General features: G+C 43.9%; 1 protein-coding gene across 7 annotated transcripts in view; it reads right to left on the reverse strand.

Annotated features, from left to right (window-relative positions):
* BLOC1S5 (biogenesis of lysosomal organelles complex 1 subunit 5) overlaps positions 1 to 17,143 on the reverse strand; it is a 65,672-nt gene extending 48,529 nt beyond the window's left edge. For 4 of the 7 annotated variants that reach the window (XR_012500943.1, XR_834618.3, XR_012500941.1 and 1 more), the window contains exons 1-4: positions 16,943 to 17,116; positions 13,706 to 13,788; positions 4,657 to 4,786; positions 113 to 171 (exon numbers count right to left, since the gene is read on the reverse strand). Coding sequence is in view for 4 of the 7 variants with exons in the window: in XM_010945737.3 (XP_010944039.1) it covers positions 113 to 171; positions 4,657 to 4,786; positions 13,706 to 13,788; positions 16,943 to 17,057 (387 nt within the window). In the remaining 3 variants the exon portion in view is untranslated. Of the gene's footprint in view, positions 1 to 112; positions 172 to 4,656; positions 4,787 to 13,705; positions 13,789 to 16,942 lie in introns of all 7 variants that reach the window. The other 3 variants (XM_074348072.1, XM_074348074.1, XM_074348073.1) reach the window with 3 other exon arrangements.
* Between the last annotated feature and the right edge of the window lie 1,651 nt (positions 17,144 to 18,794).

The following is an 18,794-nucleotide window of genomic DNA, read 5'->3' on the forward strand; positions in this document are numbered from 1 at the left end:
AGAAAACAAATCCATATATGTATTTTTTTAATCGAAAGCAACTGTTAATAATACGATGACAATAAAAAGCCCTGGAGTTACAGGCCTGGTCACCCAAATGATCCACGTTTACCTTTTTTCGCTCCTGTTCCCTCTGTTGGAGTCTGCAGACTGAGTCAGTAGCTGCTTGCACTGAAAGAAAGCAGACAGTGGGTTTTCAATCAGCAGCACTTGCTCAAGGGGAGACTTCCCTGGGTTCAAAACAAAACAAAACAAAACCAAAAGCATCTGGATTGTGTTAGCTCTCAAGAAACTATGCAGAAAAGCTGGTATTTTGGTCATGGTGGGGTGGCTAAAAGGAAAAAAAAAGTTTTGCCAATATATTCAGGATGTCATAACTAGAACCACTACCATGCAGGGGCTCTGAGCTGTTAGCCAAGGGCATTTATCTAGTACTAATTCCAATGACAAGTTGTCAAAAATGACCTCAGAATTCTCTGAAAAGACATAAAACACCTGACAAATTTATCAGTGCCTTCTGATGGCTGAGGCCTTCACCGTGTCTCTCTGGCTCATCAGCTCGCCGTCCTCCCTCCCAGGTCCATGCTCCCGCTCTCCTGCGGCAGCTCTCCTGCAGGCAGCACGTGGTACCTGCACGGCTCCAAGCACTTCCCACTCCTCCTCTCCCTCTTCTAGCTCATCCTGGCCGACACTGCCAGAGTCACATCTTCCTGCACTGTTTTCACGGAGTCACTTTCCTTCTTAATAAATCAAAGCTGCTAGTAGTAATTATTACAGTTATTTACGGAGTATTACTATGCGCCAAGACCTGGGCTAAGTCCTTTCCATGTATCAGTGCCCTGACCCCACTTTCCTGTGGGGTGAGGATCACTGTCTCACTATGCAGATTTTTGGCAGCTGTAAAAAACTGCGGCATAAAGGAGTGAAATGTCACTCAAGGAGGTACCATTACTTGCAGGTACGGAGAGCAGGGCTTAACATCAGATCTCCGACGCTAAAGACTCGGCTCTCACCTTCAACACTTCACTCCTCCTACGACTTCACCAATCAAACTGGCTTTAATCCACCAGGTGTTCAAACCTCTTCCTTTCCTGGCCCCATTTTATTTCTGTACATGAATGTTTCCACTGTCACTCTGGGTAGTGGGCGGCTAAGAGGCTCCCTTAGTCCGTCGAACCGCGAGCTGGGCACAGACTGCTTGCGCGACGCCCTCGGGCCTGTCCGCTTGCTCGGCACGCAGCCGTGCGGCCGGCACTTCCTGGGCACCTGCCGCGTGCCCGGGGCTAGCGCTGACCAGCACTCCCCCAAGCTCTGAGGCTCGGCTCCTCACTCGTAAGATGAACAGGACAGCAAACAAGAGGACTTCAGAACTGACGCGAGAAATAAATGAGGTAACGCAGTAGATACTCTTCTTAAAAATAACTTCAAGGTTAATAATAAAAGCCACGTAGAGCAGTTCTTCACACGCAGCAGGCAGTCAAACGCTACTGTTACTACATTCCACGCACCATCCTAGCCCGAGCGGAAGCCCTTTCCTTACTCCTCTCCTCTAATTAAAATGTTCACGTGCTTCGAAAGCCCAGTTCAAGGCTGGCTGCTTCCAGAAAGCCCTCCCAGATTAACCCTTCTCCTGTGAGGATTTTCTCTTACTTGAAATTCCTTTGTCTGGCGTTTGCTTAAACCCAGGTTCACCCAGCTGTTTCACTTAGGCCTTTCTGCCCCACCCCGCCCGGCCCCAGTTAGTTCAAAGTTCCTACGGGGCAGGGACTGTGATTCCTCTTCCAGAAAAATGTTGGGCCCTTCCCTATGAGAATACAGCAAAGAGGAGGACTTAGCTTTTAAAAGTTATGCTTTTATCAGTAACCATTCATTTTAAACATATCAAGCACAATACTTCAGTACGAAAAATGAAAGTTCCCAATCACTGTTTGTTCTAACAGAAAAGTTGAAAACAAAACAAAATAGGAGTTGATTAGATCTGCCTTCTTTCGGTGGCATATTAACATTACATCATCTCTCCCGAACAGTGGTTCTATCATTTCCTGTTTTTTTTTGTTTTTTCAGTTTTTTTTTTTCCTGACTTTGAACATAACTTTTAAAAAATCCATTTCGTGGTCTCTGGGTGCTTCATCATTTTCAGATCATTCTGGGCCTAATCTGAAAGAAGAGTTACAGGACTATGACATTTATTTTGTCATTTGTTATACCCTTTAAAGTTTTAATCAGAACACGTCTGACAGAGGCACACTCTGTTCTTTACCTGGGTTATCTGTGCACCTAGAATACCCACTCGCAGAAATTTCAGTCCCTTTGAAGTAATGTACTTTTTAATAGTTTAGCCACACGATAAAAGGTTTGCTTTTGAATTTAATGAAATCCGCTTTCTCTAAAATCTAGGAAAATCACCGGACTACACCTTTCTTTCCCTTTCTTCACAATCAGAGACTCCAAGAGGCCAAGGCCCATTCACCAAACCCTCCTGCGACTTCTACGTCACTTACTGGTCACACCTAACTCAGTGGGAAAGCGTCTCCCCTGTCATCCCAGGGTTTCAGGAGACTACACTGACTTCAGAAAGTTAAGAATTCATCAAATTACTTTCTCTAAACCAAAAGATTATTTGAGGAGATTAGCACCACAAAGAGTAACTGTGCCACGTACAACAGTCAACAGTGTCCCCAGGTCCTCACATAGAAGAGAAACAAATTCATTCTGTCACAGTGTATATGTGTGAAGCTCAAACACGTACTTAAGAAAGTGATCTCAGTTTGGTATTAGGAACAGATGGTGGCTGAGTTCTCATTCATTCATTTCAATGGACAAATAGTTACTTAGGGCTGCAGTGTGCCAGGCACTGTTCTAGATGCCGGGGATACTGCAAAGAGAGTCCCCGAGCTCATGGATTGTGTATTTCCGCTCAAGATACAGACAACATCGAGAGAAATATTTAGCATGTCAGGAGGTGAGGGATGCTCTGGACAACACAAAGCAAGGAAGGGAGGCCAGAGAAAGCCAGAGTGAGGAGGGATGAATGTCACAGAGTGGCCAAAGAGGTCTCACCGCTGACATCTGAGCAGAGACCTATAGGGAATGAGAATGTACAGGAATCTGAGACAAGAGTATTCCAGCGGGAGCAGCAAGTGCAAAGGCCCTGAGGCAGGAGCATGCTTGGCACATGAGAGGAACATTAAGGAGGCCAGTGTAGGAACGAAGTGAGGGAAAAGGAAGTGGTAGGAAACAGAAATCAGGGTGGGGCCACCATGTAGAAACTTCCAGGACTTTGGCTTTTACACTGAGATGAGGAGATTATGAGACAGTGATAACAAGAGCCAAGCTACATTTTAAAAGGGTCATTCAGATGTTTAAGTGGAGAACAGGGAGGAAAGAGAGAAGAAATCATAGTTTTTTCTTTAACTAAGTTTTACCCAATTTACTTTTTTATATACTCAAAGTGTGGAAAGGGAAGTTATAAGCACATCTCAAAAGCAAAATAAGCATTCTTATTAATAATAATTTGAGTTTTACTTTTAGTGCTGTGTCTAGAAGGCTTGCCAAGGGCCGGGGAGGGTACAGCCCGGTGGTGGAGTGTGTGCTTAAAACAAATAAATAAATAAACCTAATTACCCACCCCTCCCCCCAAAAAACAAAAAAATTGTGTGTAAAAAAGTCTAGTCAATTTTACACTTCTGGCTTTTCCTTGCAAAGGAACTGAATGTGACCGTGGGAGGTCTGTCCCCACTCCTGTGGGCCTCACAAGGCACTGGCTAGCCTGGGCTGTACATGCCCTTACTCAGCTCGGCCACTGACCAAGCCTCTGGCCACCTTCCCTTGCAGGCCGTCACATCACTGGCCAGTTGTGCTTTCTCTTTTTTCCCTAAAAAGCTACTGTTTCATGCTGCACTCCATCATTATCTAACAGCATCACCCATCCTTGGACAAACTGAACAGGGTCAACATAGACCCAAGGAGAAGTCCTGCATTTCTGATATACCTCTAATTTTAAAATCAGTTACGATAAAACTCCTGTTATTTTATAATCTGACATGCTTAATAAGTACTCTTTTTATCAAACATCTCTCCACATTAAAATGTTCCACTTAATGAGAAAAAGTGATAAAATACAAACACTTGTAATAGGATTTTTTTTAAAGTTAAAAACTCTAGTATCCTGTTTGAAAAGGAAGCTTCATTTCAGATCCTAACTCCTGGTCATCAAACTTTCTTACGGATGAATTTTTTTTTAAGGTAAAGCACCTGCTGATTTTCTTACATCCTGAGAGATCCATCTTGCTCTGGAGATGAACTCTTCTAATATCAAGGGCAACACACATTTTTAAAAATGTATTTTTGTTTCTATTTATTTGTTTTTTTTGTTTTTTTGGGGGGGTGGTAATTAGGTTTATTTATTTATTTAATGGAGGTACTGGGGACTGAACCCAGGACCTCTGACACGCTGAGCACGTGCTCCACCACTGAGCTATACCCTCCCCACAAGGGTAACACACATTCATCACAAGATAACCCCTTCCTCTGTGACTCCCTCTCACGTGTCCCGCTTAGGAATTCTCTCTCCACCGCCCACCAGAATACTCAGGGAAAACCATTTCGGCAGAGCACGCATCTGGAACAGAGCAGCATGAGGAAGCCGCGGCTTACGTCTCTGGAGAACCTGGTCCAGGCTCTCCCGCATGGTCTCCCCACACGTGGGAAGCATGTGCTCATTGGTTTCGTGGATCATGTTCTTCAGATTTTCAAGAACGCGCATTTCTCGAAGACCACGTTTTTCCTATTAAGAGAAAGTTTTAGTTTTTAGTACATATTGCATCTTAAATCTTAGTAATGACTCGCTGGGACGTCCACGCAGGTTTTGGCTGTTACGCTATTACTCATTACTGAAATTTACACAGCCGTCTTCTAATTATTTGGCAATAAATGAGGTCACAACCTGGAGGTATTTTTTAAATTATGAAATGCTTCAGAAGTTGCAATATGAGTAATTTTTTTATACTAGTGTTTAAAAATGGGCATGAGAAATACTAAAAGAACAAGACAAGAGATGGACTCCATGCATTTCATTCTGTACAGCAAATTAAGAAATGATTTGATTTTAAATTCTGTTTTGTTGTTCTTACCATCATATAGCATCTCTTTTATGTTATATTTTTAAAAATCTGATTCTACTTTTCTCTAATAAAAATGGACGGTAAAAGTAATAGTATGTGGACACTTCCCTGTGAAGGAAAGAGTTAACACTGAAGGCCTGCTTGCAAGGTTGGCCTTGGACTGGGGGCCAAGAACTTAGCCAGCAAACAGTGTAAAACTTCCCGCCAATGAAAAGTCACCTCTTCCCTTCCGGGAGTCTGGAATTTTGATACATGCTAGGCAGACGCTTCTGTGTGTCCAGTCCCCAGTAAGAACTCTGGACTCCCAGGCTCAGGCGGGCTTCCCTGGGAGACCACACTTCACACGTGTTGTCACAACTCATTGCTGGGGGTGAGGAGCACCTGCGTGATGCTCTCCTCTGGGTGAGGGGGACTCCTGCAACTTTCTGCCTGGTTTCCTCCAGACTCCTCCCCATGTACCTCCCCAGTACAACCATATGCTAAGTCCTGTTAGTGAGTCAGTGAACTTGGGGTGGCCTTGGGGACCCCGAGTCCATCCCCCTTCAGAAAGCTGAGCTTAAACCACCCTCCCACTTGAGGGTGGGCTTGACTTAGTGACCTGCTTCCAAAGAACAGTGGATGGAATGAGAAAAATATTAAGTTTACCGCAGAGGCAATCAAGGTGACGTCGCCAGTGATGTCATGGTGACAGCATGCACTTCTCGATGTGCTGTGACAAGGACACTTTAACTTTCTGGTACTCCTTCCCCAAACTCATAACCCCAGTCTGATTTTAAGAAAAACAAAAGACAAACCCAGACTGGGGGGCTCTGGCCAGTACTCAAGACTGTCAAGATCACGAAAAACAAGGAAGGAATGAGAAACCGTCGCAGACCAGAGAAGACTAGAGGGACATGACAATTAAACGCAGCGCGGTGCCCTGGATCGGATCCCGGAACAGAATGAGGACCGTGATGGAAAAAGCTGGTGAAACCCAAATAGTCTGGTGTTTCATTAGCAGTAATGCAGCGATGTCAGTGTCTTAGTTTTCACCAACGTAGCACGGAAATCTAAGACGTGCACAATGGGAGAAGCTGGGTGAGGGGTTACAGAACTCTGCACTATGTTAGTAACTTACCGCGAATCCTAAAATAATACAAGACAAAAAGTTTATTAAAAAAAGAAGGGTGGTAAACCTGACTATAAGGAAACAGTGTTAGTTCCTGGGGTTTTTGTTTTAAACCATTCTTATGGAGCAGCTGCGGTCAGATTTTTACTGTAATTTTTCATAATAAAAAATTTAAACCTTACACAGAAGTTGAGAGAGAATAAAACAACAAATCCTCACGCACTCACCAAGCTTCAACTCATGGCTGATTCTGTTCCCCTGTAACACTCCACACAGTCCCCTACCCACAACCCTAGACGCTCTGCAAGCAAGTCCTAGACAGTGTACTGTCTCCACTGGGAACATTTCAACATCTGTCTTTAAATGACAGACTCCTCCTTATAAAGGCAGAAGACGACCACACCTCCCCTCCCTCCCCACTCAATAATAATTCTTTAATACTAAACATCAAGGAATTGTTCGCATTCCCTCAAATGTCCTCAAATGCTTCTTTGTATTTTATCCCCTAGATCATTTAGACCAAAATCCAAATAAGACTCATACATTGCAGTTGGTCGACATCTTTCTTAAATCTTTTTTAATCTATAGATTTCTCCATTTTTTCCCATGTGATCTGCTGGGAAAAAAGTGAGTCACTGTTCTGCAGTTTCCCACAATCTGTTTTTCACTGAAGGAATCCCCATGGTGTAATTTAAGATATTCTTTTGTCTCTTCTCTTTCCTGTAAATTAGCAGTTAGAACTCGAGGTGTGATCAGATTCAGGTCTTGTTTTTTGTATGCAAGACTCTTGCAGCGGTGGGCTGTGTACTTTCGGCGGGATGCTGGTGGCACTCCGTCTGCATTTATCCACAAAAATACCTACCTCCATAAAGAGAAATTTCCCCTCAGCAGCTACTTGGCTACTCTGAGATACGCTCATATATGCAAGGCAGAATAAAACATCCGATTATTTCCCTTTAGTCACCAGTTTTAATAATAATAACTTTTCCCCCCGATAGTCCCTAAAGCTTTTTGTTTCTATGTTTTCATGCAGTCTTGTGACTCATAGATTTAAACATATTTAAAGTTTTTAATCTTTTTGTCCTCAGTGGCACTCAAATTATCCTGTCTCTGTCAGGATAGCGAGAGCCTATTCGAGGGGCGCTGGGATACTGCAGTCAAAACCCCAGCGCGGCAGCCCCCTTGCTTCCTGGCACGACCTGAGGACCAGGCTCTTCCTGGCCGTCTCCTGAGCCAGACTGAGAATCAGAAGGTCTGCTTAGAGACTGCGCACTAGAGGTCAGCCATCGGTGTATAAGGCTAGGAAACAGGTATTTTTGTAAAAAGAAAAGATACATCTTGAGTTTACATTCAGAATTAAATTAGGATTTACAGGATTTCAATTACCCTCCTCTGTCTTGTATGTTTCTTTTCAGTTCTCAAAATACCGACGCAATTACTCATTTGCTTTATCACCAAGTCGATCAAATGACAATACTAACACTAGAATTAACAAAATGATTACTGACAATAGTTTGTGTTTTTTTGGGGGCAACTTTTTGTTTTGAAAGGATATTCCACTAGGAACATACAGAAAAGTTACTGTGCTTTCAAGTTACTTGGAAAAATTTCTGTGTGGCAATGCCACTGCCTAGAAACAGGTCTGCTTTTTAACATGTTCCTTGGTTTTTAGGGACTGCTCCTTAAAATTTAATTTTCTCTTAAATTATGTAAAATATTTGCATGGCTCCAAAACTACATCTATAAAAATACATGTTCATATGTATGTATATGCATGACTGGGACACTGTGCTGTACACCAGAAACTGATACATTGTAACTGACTGTACTTCAATTTAAAAAGTCACAGAAAATAAAAATAAAAACAAAAACATATGTTCAAAAGAATAGCATCTGCCACTGTCCTGTGTATCCTATTCCCTCTAGGTCATTATTTTAAAAAGTTATCCTGCCATTGCCTGACTGCTAAGGATATACATTTACATGTGTACACATGTAAGTGTATGTATACACACGCATATAAAAACATATGTGTGTACATATACATATGAAGGTGTAAGTGTACACATATTTCAACGTCCTCCTTCCTAAACAGAAATGATATACAGACGCTTCTTATTTCACTCTGAGCCAAGCTCACACACACACAATGAGTCGTCTTTCTCTCTGCGGTCACGTGATCCATTTGTTCTCTCTGTTGGGTATCTCTTTCAGTATTTAAAAAAGTTGGCATTTTTGCCCTCATGGTTATGTTTATACTAGTACCTCATCTAATACTCCTGCTCTCACCTTCCCGCTGCTGCCTATGGGTTCCCCACTACGCATGAGATTAATCCTACATGATGGCTCTTCTCTCTACGCCCTCTCCCTCAGGGATTGATTTGGAAGAGCATCCTTTCCCTCCCAGTTAATAGTCGTAAGGCAGCAAGGGAGCATATTCTGCTTCTCATAACCCTCTTCTCCCCAACCATTTTCTCATGGACTGTGTCCACGCCAGCAGGACACAGAGCCCTGGCTTGTGTTCACAGAGCCCGGGGGGCTGTCTCCCTCAGAACCATCGCTTAGCCTTAAATTGCACGCTGTAGTAAGGGAATATCTACCCTCACCTCTAACAGCCCATTAATGACAATAATTAATTTAAACAACAACAAACAGGCCCATCTGGTATGTGCTTGTTTTTATGCTCATATTTTCGACTAAGTAAGGCGTACTGTTGACACCCATTACAAAAGGAAGATTATAAACTAATATCTGTTTATTTGCTATATGAATATTATTTCTGGGGTGAAAATTCTCAGAGCAAGGCGTAGCACTAATGAAGCCTGGTGTCTGATGGATAACACTCCACAGAAGTACATAAACAGCTAATTTTTCTTAAGTTGAAATGAATAACAAGCACTCATGTAACGTGCTTAAGACAACGCCTGGCACCAAGCAATTAAAAATGTCAGCAATTGTTAATAACATTAGTACAGCTATTGTCCTATTTACATTAAAGATGGAATTCGATTGTATTAGAGAGGAAATGAGAGACCAATGTACTATTTAAAATTTTCAATCACAAAACTGGTCAGTCTCACAAGTTTTAAAACCATATTATATATACATAAATTTATTACATACCGTATGGGATAGACTTTTCTTGGTATTTAATAATCTGACAGTTACTCTTACAATCTAACTAAAAATGAGAGATCAGACGTCAAGTAAACTTCTGCTTTGTCCTTCCTTTTAAGGCATTTTTCCCTTTATCAATTCGACCCACATTCAAATACATCAACACGAACCCTCACGGCTGCTGTAATTACTGTCCTTATTTGGACAATCTTCTTTTTTGCCTCAACTTTAATCAGTATTTCCGCCATCTGTTCCCATTTCTCTAACATCTGATTCTCATCCTCAGCTCTAACATCAGCTCTTCAGTGAAGCTTTTCCTCCCAGCTCGGGGGCACTTGTTTCTGGGCCTGTTCGCTCCGCTGAGATCTCCGTCACCTCGTGCCACGTCGTCACCGTAATTCCACCGTTTCGATTCTTGGTGTGTCTTCTCCCCAGACTGCAAGCCTCCTGGAGGCAGAGGCGGTTTCTTCTTTATTCTGCATGTCTGGTAACTGAACTCCTTCTTTATGATATACCTGGGTATTCAGTAACTAGTCAATGAAGCAGTCAAAGAATGGAGTTTGCTAGAGATGAAGTAAGGAGCTGGGGCTGCACTGAACAGCCCAGAAGCACCTCATAAACGCTGATGAACCGGGTCTCCCTTGTCCCACACAAGGGGCCCTGGCATTTCTGTGGCAGGAAAGGTAACGGTGCAGTGACTTTACCCGCTGACACAACCAGACTGATGCTCGCTGCAAGGGCCCCACCGGGGCCTCTGCTCACAGTATTTACTGGACTTAAGGGAATAAAAGAGCTGCGTAAAGCCGGGAGCAAGACAGTCAACGGTGCTGAAATAGTGACCAACACGAAGAGAGCCGAGAATACCATTACCAGACCTTGGGTAGTTTAAGGAACGCTGCCACCATGTGGCCCTTTTCCCTTCTTTTAGAAATAAAATTTCATAAAGAAAAAGATAAGCGTGGCCATGGGCATTACCTTTTTGAACTATATCAACTATAAACAATTTTACTTTTAAATGTTGGCCAGTTTAAAGACAGGACGGAGGAGACGAAACTCAACTCCCAGGAGGCCGTGGCAGCCACCGCCCGCCCTGCCCAGCCCCGTGCCTCTGGCGGAGACACTTCTCTTAGGGAGAGGAGGTTGTCATTTGGGCCAAGAGAGAAAAGAACTGTAAGTAACGCACCACCTCTTCAGATCTAAACCTCTAAACGCCTTCCACTTTCTCTCATCATCTGAGGGGAAATGCCAGGGTGCAAGAGACAGAAAAGGGAGTCGAGTCTGACGAACAGACAAGCGTCCGGGCGCCAATCAACCCTCAGACAGCCTGGGCCGCCACAGTGTGAAAGGGCCGCATCGAGAACTTTCCAAGAAGAGGAGTCAGGTCACAGGTGGCCGGAGACAACAAACTCAGCCGACAAGAGCTTCTGAGCCCTTCAGAGGCTGTTCTTCACTGACGGCATGAGCCCGTCTCGCTTCACGAAGGTGGGCCCACGGCTGACTTGCTCACGGACGTAGCACTGGTTCCTGACACCATGTCTCACACAAAATAAGTGCTCGAGATATGCTGCTTGACTTTATTTAACAAGCTGACAATTATCATAGCCAGTGTGAAAATTTTATTCTTGAGTAAACATTTTCCTAAGATGATGTTTACGCCATTTGCTTAGCAAATCCCTACTTTCCCTAAAGATAATAAAAATTGAACCCAAACTCATTTGAATCACTGCAAATTCTGAATTAAGGCACTCAACTGGATTTTTCTTGCTCCCATCTTTCTCTTAATAATGACCGTTAACAACATCTGTCTAACATCGACATACTAGGGATTTTTAAATTGACACATCGTTTAATCCTCATAAAAACTCCGCAGTATATATTACTGTTCCCATTTTTAAGAAGAGGAAACTAAGCCTTAGGAAGGCAAGTAACCAAAGCTAGGAAGAGGGACGCCAGGACTGCAGCCCAGGCACGCCCACTGCACCAGACTCCAGGCCAGTACTCCTTCTGCTGCTCGGCCCCGCCCCCTCTGCACAGACCCTGGAGGGCTGAGCCACGCGGGGTGCAGGTCACTCCTCTCCTCTCAGGCACGTGCCCGTCTTCTCTTGGCAACTGTCTTCTATCCCAGTTAAAAGAGGTGTTGGCTTCAAAAGGGGGTGAGCTCTTAACACAACATATCCTGCAGCATAAATGTAGCACGTCCCTCATCATCCACTCAAACCCAGTCCCCTCTGCACAGCCCTTTCACAGAAATGGCCCGTATTATGCACTGAATGCTCAGCCACTAACTGGCTGTGTGACATTCCACACGTTGCTTTCCACCTCTGGGCACGGTTTCCATGAAGTCAGGAGGTTGGATTAGAGAAGCCGTCTTAATTCCAGGATTCTGTACTTTTAATATAAAGTAGACCTTTACATTTACAATTTTTTAAAATAAAAACTATTTAGTATTTCAAATGAACCAAACCGGCAAAAAAAAAAAAAAAAGATAACTTATGAGAAAAGACCACTGGATACTGGAAAAGCCGTTTTAGTCGAAGCTCTCATAACTGTTCTTTTGAATCATATTCAGTATCTACAGTGCACTAGACATCCTTTCAGGTATTTGAACACAAGAGAACAAAAAAGATTCGAGTCTACATTCTAATAAAAGAGCAAACAGTAAGGAAATACAGTTTTTAGAGCTTATGGTAGACAGAATTCTAAGATGGTCCCCGAAATCCCCTCCCCTAGTATACACACACCTTTCAGTTACTCAGTCAAACTCTAATCTCGGTGTTGCTTTGAAGATATTCTGCAGGTGTAGTTTCAAATCAGCTGATTTTAAGAAAGGGAGATTATCCCTGGTGGGCCTGACTTAATCAGGTGAGTCTTTAACAGGGACTGGTCTTTTCTGGGCAAGAGATATTGGAAACATGAGAGGGAGACTCCATTTACATCTTTGAAGACAGAAGGGGCCATGTGGCAAGGGATGTGGGCAGCCTCAGGAGCTGGGAGCGCCCCCGGCTGATGGCGAGGAAACACGAACTCCGTCTACCTCGGCAGGGAGCTGAGTCCTGCTACCGCCCTGTGCAGCAGAAAAAGGGCTCTGAGCGCCACATAAAAACAGAACCTGGCCAGTTCCTTGATTTTAACCTTGTAAGACCCTGAGCAGAGTATCCACCATGCTGTGCCCAGACTCTATTCTCACTAAGGAACTGTTAATAATTTTTGTACAGTATGATAAGGGAATAGTCTCTGGTTAATATTCTGTGTGGGGGGTAATCATTCTTATCCTAACCATGATGACAATAATGATGCCAAACGTAACCAGCAGTTATTCCCGGGTGCTGGGCAATGTTCTAAGTTACACACATCTTTAACCTTCACATTAACCCTGGAAAGCAGGGATTACGCAGATTTCCAGTCTGTGGAACCTAGAAATGGAGTCTAACGCCGCAGCTCCACCTTGAGGGCTCTGTACTGCAGGCTTCCCTTACTTTCGAAGGGTTTATGGAAAGGTTCCCTCCTTTTGGCAGGATTAGACTTCCTGCTTGGTTGGAATCTCATTTGAAAATAAAACCCCAACCTACATAGAATCACAAAATTGTGTTAACACCATTTACCATCTACCCAACAGCAGCCTGGGGTGTTACTCTTCAGGGCACAGTGAACCCACTGTGCAGAGGCAAAACCAACAGCACAGGAAACAGGATGGTGGGCTGGTGCAACAGCACTGTTGGGACACAGCATACAAGGCAGAGCACAGATGGTAAAGCTAGAAAGACAGGGGCCAGGTCACAGAAGGACGCTCGGACTTTGTCCTCTAGACAGAAAAGGGTATCAGAGGGTTTTCATAACAACGGTGCACTCTGGCAGCCGGATGAGGACCAGACTTGACCGGGCTGATAGAGCAGGCACACCAGTCAGAAAGGACAGAGATTTATGCTGTAGCGTCTAGAAGACTTGGTCGCTGGACGTGACCTACACGGGAGGGAAGAGCCCAGGATGATTCTCAGGTTTTAACTCAAGTGCTTCGGGTAAATGCTGATGCCCCAACTGAGGGAAAAATACAGAAAATCGGTCGGGAAAAGTGACCCATCTGTCTCTAGAATCTTTTTTTCACTAGATCTCATTTTACAGATGAAACAACTCAGATTAACAGACGTTAAATAGCCCAGAGGCACCAGAACTGCAGCCTGAGGCTCCTGCCGTCCACTCCCTCTGGCAATGTCAACGCTTCTCAGTAAGTTTTACTTTGTGTATCTTATGGACATGTGAACAGAAACCAGAGATTTTAAAACTAGAGAACTTCCCTTCCATATATTAACGCACTAACAATTAGGATAGGATTTTTACAAAGTCAGTTTTAAATACTCACTTCAAATTCTTTCACAAAATAACGGGTTTCACCTTGGATGACAGGCCTGTGATCTAAAAGCCTTGAATGGATTTCTCCAAGATCTGTAAAGACAAAATGAAATTCTCGGTCAGTCCATGCTAAGTGGCATCCTCTCTAGCTTGTTTTACTCTTCTCCTTCCCCATAAACGTATGGAGGTTAAAATCTAATCCAGGCTGTGGATTAAGAGGAAATCTCACTGACACAACATTGTAAAATAACTATACTTAAAAAAAAATACATACATACATGTATATGTATATGTGTGTGTGTATATATATATATATATATATATATATATATATATATATACACACACAATTTTTTTAAAAAGAAGAAATCTCATTCACTGCCAATAAACTGGTATAAGTAGTTCTGAGAACAGTTAGCTAACACCTAATAAAGTTGAAGACATGTATACCTAGCAACGTCATACCTAAGTATGTGCCCTGGGAAAACTCTTACACAAATGAAAGAGACGTTTATAACGCTTACTACAGCATGAGTGTAACGTCAAAAGGAAAAAAAGGAAACAACCTAAACATATACCCATAGGACGGATATTATAAACCAGTGAAATTATGGATATTACAAAGTAAGATGAAAATGAATACACTGTAGTTACATTTATTAACATGGATAAATCCCACAAATATAATGTTGAGGCAAAAAAAAAGTTTCAGAAGGATAAAGCCATTTATACAAACTTTAAAAATACACAAAATGACACTTCCTTTTGGGAAACATACAGAAGCAATAGAACTATAAAGAAATGCATGAGAGTGGGGAGGGTACAGCTCAGTGCTACAGCGCATGTTAAGCATCCTTGCTTGTCTTGGACAATTTCAACACTCGGTCATATCTCTCTACAACCCACTCCATATACTGTTAATGCTCATTCTTCGCAGGAGAGGAGGCCCCTTTGTACCCGCAGATTTTGCACTTAACAAATTAATTTTATCAAGTAGGTAAATTCACAAATGCACATTCTGCATGACAAGGCTGCTCCATGTCTGCTGAGGGCTCTACTTAAAACACAGATCTAACCACATGACTCTCGCGCTCACTACTGTTCCACAACAATGTGGAACATTCAAGAAAAAGTCCAATCTCCTTTAAAAGGCAAGAAGTCTTCTTTGGTCTGATTACCAGCAGACGCCATCTTTAGAAATGTGTGGTTCCCAAATATGCCACGCTGCTTCAGGCCTCCGTTCCTTTGCTTACGCTGTTTCCAACTAGGTCCCAAACTACCTTTGCCCTCTTTTCTCAACTGCTAACACTTTATTCTTCAAGGCTCAGATCGGACATTGCATCCCCCAGGGACCCCTCCCCCTTGTCTCCTAACACCCACTCACAGGCCAGAAACCCTCAGAGCCTCAGGGGCATAAATAATGAAGTCATCTTATTTATTTCCCTTCACTAGACCCTGGCATTAAAACTCAACAAATACCTTTTCACCGCTGATGGTCTTCAAGTAAGATAAACTAAAAATAGATTTTTCAGAATGAAAAGAGTAAATGGTTCCACCAAAAAAGGCAAGGAGGTTCTAAACATACTGTCAATTATAGCTCAATTTTGGATTAACTTGAAAAACTTCCTTTGAATTATCTCCTTTTAAAAAAAGTACTACATCTGAAACTAATACTGTAAATCAACCATACTTCAACTTTAAAAAATACTACATCAAAATCACAAACTTCTGTGTATCAAAGGACACAATCAATAGAGGGAAAAGGCAACCCACGGAATGGGAGAAAATAAATGCAAATCATATCTGAAAAGGGGTTAATATCCAGGCTATAGAAAGAACTCAACAACAATAACAACAACAAAAAAACCCACCTGATTAAAAAATGGGCAAATGACTTGAATAGATATTTCACCAAATAAGACATACAAACGTCCAATAAGCACATAAAAAAATGCTCAGCCTCTGACCTCTAAACACAAACACACACACATACACAAAATGAAATACCTGACTAGTATTCAGCTTTAAAAAGGAAGGAAATTCTGACATGAGCTACAGCACTGATGCTCCGTGAAATAAGCCAATCACAAAAGGACAGGCCTGATTTCACTTTATATAAAGTACTTAGAGTCATTACATTTAGAAACAGCAAGCAGAATGGTGGCTGGGGGAGGCAAGTGGGGAGTTAGTGTTTAATGGGTACAGGGCTTCAGTTTGGGAAGATAAAAAGGTGACGGAGAAGGACGGTGGTAAGTGGCTTCACAATAATGTGAACGGACTAACGCCCCTGAACTGTACTCTTAAACAAGATAAACTTCCTATTATGTGTATTTTACCACAATTTAAAAAATTCTAGTTAACAGCTCACTGTTTGCACAGATAAACAATTACAAATTAGCCCTAACACCCACGCACCACCCTCGAACTCCGTATTAGACTTAAGAGACAACCTTAAGTCTCCAAAAATCTGACAGATACGGTTATAAAGAAACAGACAGCAACATGAGGATGCCACTCCCCCGGCAGCGCTGAAGGACGGGAATCCTAGAAAGGCTTCAACACTGCAAGGCGGTGGGGCTGCGGGGTTAAGCGAGGATGGAGATGAGAAAGCACAGAACCTAACTGGCAAAGACCTTCCTGCAGGAAACGGGGTTGAGAGCTTGGGGAATCAAACGAATTCGGGTTCTGTGAGAATCCAGGATGTAACTAGGTTGTAATCCTCCCCTAGCCCCCGAACCGACAGGACAAATGGTCACGCAGTGTCCGGTGCTTAGGCTTTAAGATGCTTTCTTACGCCCTCTCGCTTACTCCTGGCACGACCCAGGGGCAGAGAGGGTCAGCGCGTGGGCAGAGCGAACGACCCCGTTACACGGCTCTGAAGCGACCTGCCCGAGGCCGCGGGCCCTTGCTGACTCCCGGGCTCACCGCCTCACTCGGGGGTCGTGAGCCCCAGTCCACGCGGCTCCGCGCGGGGCCCGGGCTGGGGGAGGGGAGAGGGGCGGCCCCCACGCTCCCGACCGCGGCTTCTACGGGGAAGTAGGAGGGGCTGGGCCGCTTTGCCGCTCCTGGGAGGCACCTGGCGCGGGGAAGCTGGCGGGCCAGGCAAGGACCCCCCCATCCCCGCCGACTCCCCGCCACAAACGCGAGGCCGCGCGAGACCTGGGGGTCCACCTGGGGCTCGGCCCCGGGTCAGAGGGCGCCGCCTGGGAGGTGGCGCTGGGCTGGGGTCCACCAGGGCGGTCCGTACCCTTGATAATGACGTGCGCTGGCGAGCCTGGGGTCCCCAGCGAGTCCCTCTTCTTGCCGCCGCCGCCCGGGGCGGCTTCACAACCCACGGGGGTCTCCGTTCCTCCGCCACTCATCCCGACCGACTCCGCCCACCCGCGGCCGCGCTGCGCCTGCGCAAACCTGCGCGGCCAGCTTTCCAGGCGCGGTTGGGGGGTGGGGGCGAGGTCAACGTCATCAAAGGGCGTCGGGGAAACTGAGTCTGCGCAGTGGGCGGTTCCTGTAAAGCCCCTGTGGTGGCCGGCGCCGTGAACGAGCGGAAACCGATTCCGCCATGCTGAATTAGGGCAGGTCCGCCGGAATAGAAAGTTAGAGCTCAGCTTATTCCTCCCTAAACCTGCTGGAGTTAATGGTGGTTTATAGAGTTTGGCGAAGAGGGGATCCAGTCGCAGAATAATATTAATAATAGTGGTGTAAATCTGTTATCTATATTATTACCTGCCACCAATATTTTATAGAGGATGTGGACGGGCTTGCATTGTCACATTCAGTCATCATAGCCACTCCGGGGAACGGATTTGTCGTTTCTTTCTAACAAATGAAGAAACAGAGATTAAGTCATTTGCCCGGATCACTTCTCAGACTCACTTATGCCCCTGTGAAGAGGAAACTTATCTGTTCCTGGCATTTGTATTTAAGAAATCCCAGCCAGTTGTTACATGGGCTAAGATAAAATGCACGTAATTATGGAAGGGGCCGTTTTGCTAGGCTGCTTTGATCTGTAGTCATGAAGAGACAACTACGATGCTGCCATGTATCTAGTGCTGCTATTTGGTGAACTCCATAAAGTTCATCTTATAATCGCAAGTCTTCGTGCCTGTTCAAAGGACAGGCGGTGCAACTTGGCAGTGGCTCCTTCATCTCCCGTGTTCATCCAGGGGTTCTTTCTAAGAATCGTGTGTTAGTCTCTCCCATTCTCCCTCCTCTCTTCCTGCACAGTCCTTACCCTCAAGGATCTCACAGTCACCAACATTTACAACCTGGGGCCTCTAAATGATAGGTTGTAGAAAGATGCAGCACACATGTGGGGCATCTGGGGGTGTGAGGTGGCCAAGAAAGTCTCAGAGGAAGTATACTTTGTCCTCAGTCTGACATGAAGAAATGTTAGCCAAGTGGGGTGTGGTGAGGATGGAACTTGAGGTTTTCTAGCAGAGGAAATAATAAAGAGGCATAAAATAGATGAATTAGTAAATAGAATGTGAGCTTGGTTAATTGCAAGTTGTTGGGTCTGGCTTTTAACCTTTCAAGCCTTATTTTCTCTTTCCTCACTTTAGCATCAACTTCTAGAAAATGTAATTATTTTTAAAGCCCTTCATTATTCTGTCAAGATATTGACCATCTCCAAAGCCATAAAGATCCCCATAGCCACTTTTTGTAAACTTTTGTAATGTACCTTCCTCCTTGAACCCACCCTAACCTCTGACAACCTATGATGAATCCTCCATTTCTAAAATTTTGACATTTCTAAAACATTACATAAATGGACTCACACTGAGTACTTCTCCTATGTTTTAAGAATAGCTGTTCTCAACTTCACCGTACACCCTCTGTTAGATCATTTTTCAGAGACTCAGTATCAAACACTTCCAAACCATGGAATTGTAAAAGGATTTTTTCCAATTATTATGCTTTTTGAGAGTCAAGATGTCCAAAACATGAAAATAATGCTAACTCAGTAGAAATAAATTTCTGACTTCAGGGTACATTATTTGCTAACTCCTTGTTGAACCTTATAAAATTAGAAAATAAAAATAAAATGTGTGTTTAATTACATGCATCTTGAGGACAACATTGAAGTCCATTCCCTCGTATAA

The sequence above is a fragment of the Camelus bactrianus genome, chromosome 20 (assembly GCF_048773025.1).
Source record: "Camelus bactrianus isolate YW-2024 breed Bactrian camel chromosome 20, ASM4877302v1, whole genome shotgun sequence".
Lineage (NCBI taxonomy): Eukaryota > Metazoa > Chordata > Mammalia > Artiodactyla > Camelidae > Camelus > Camelus bactrianus.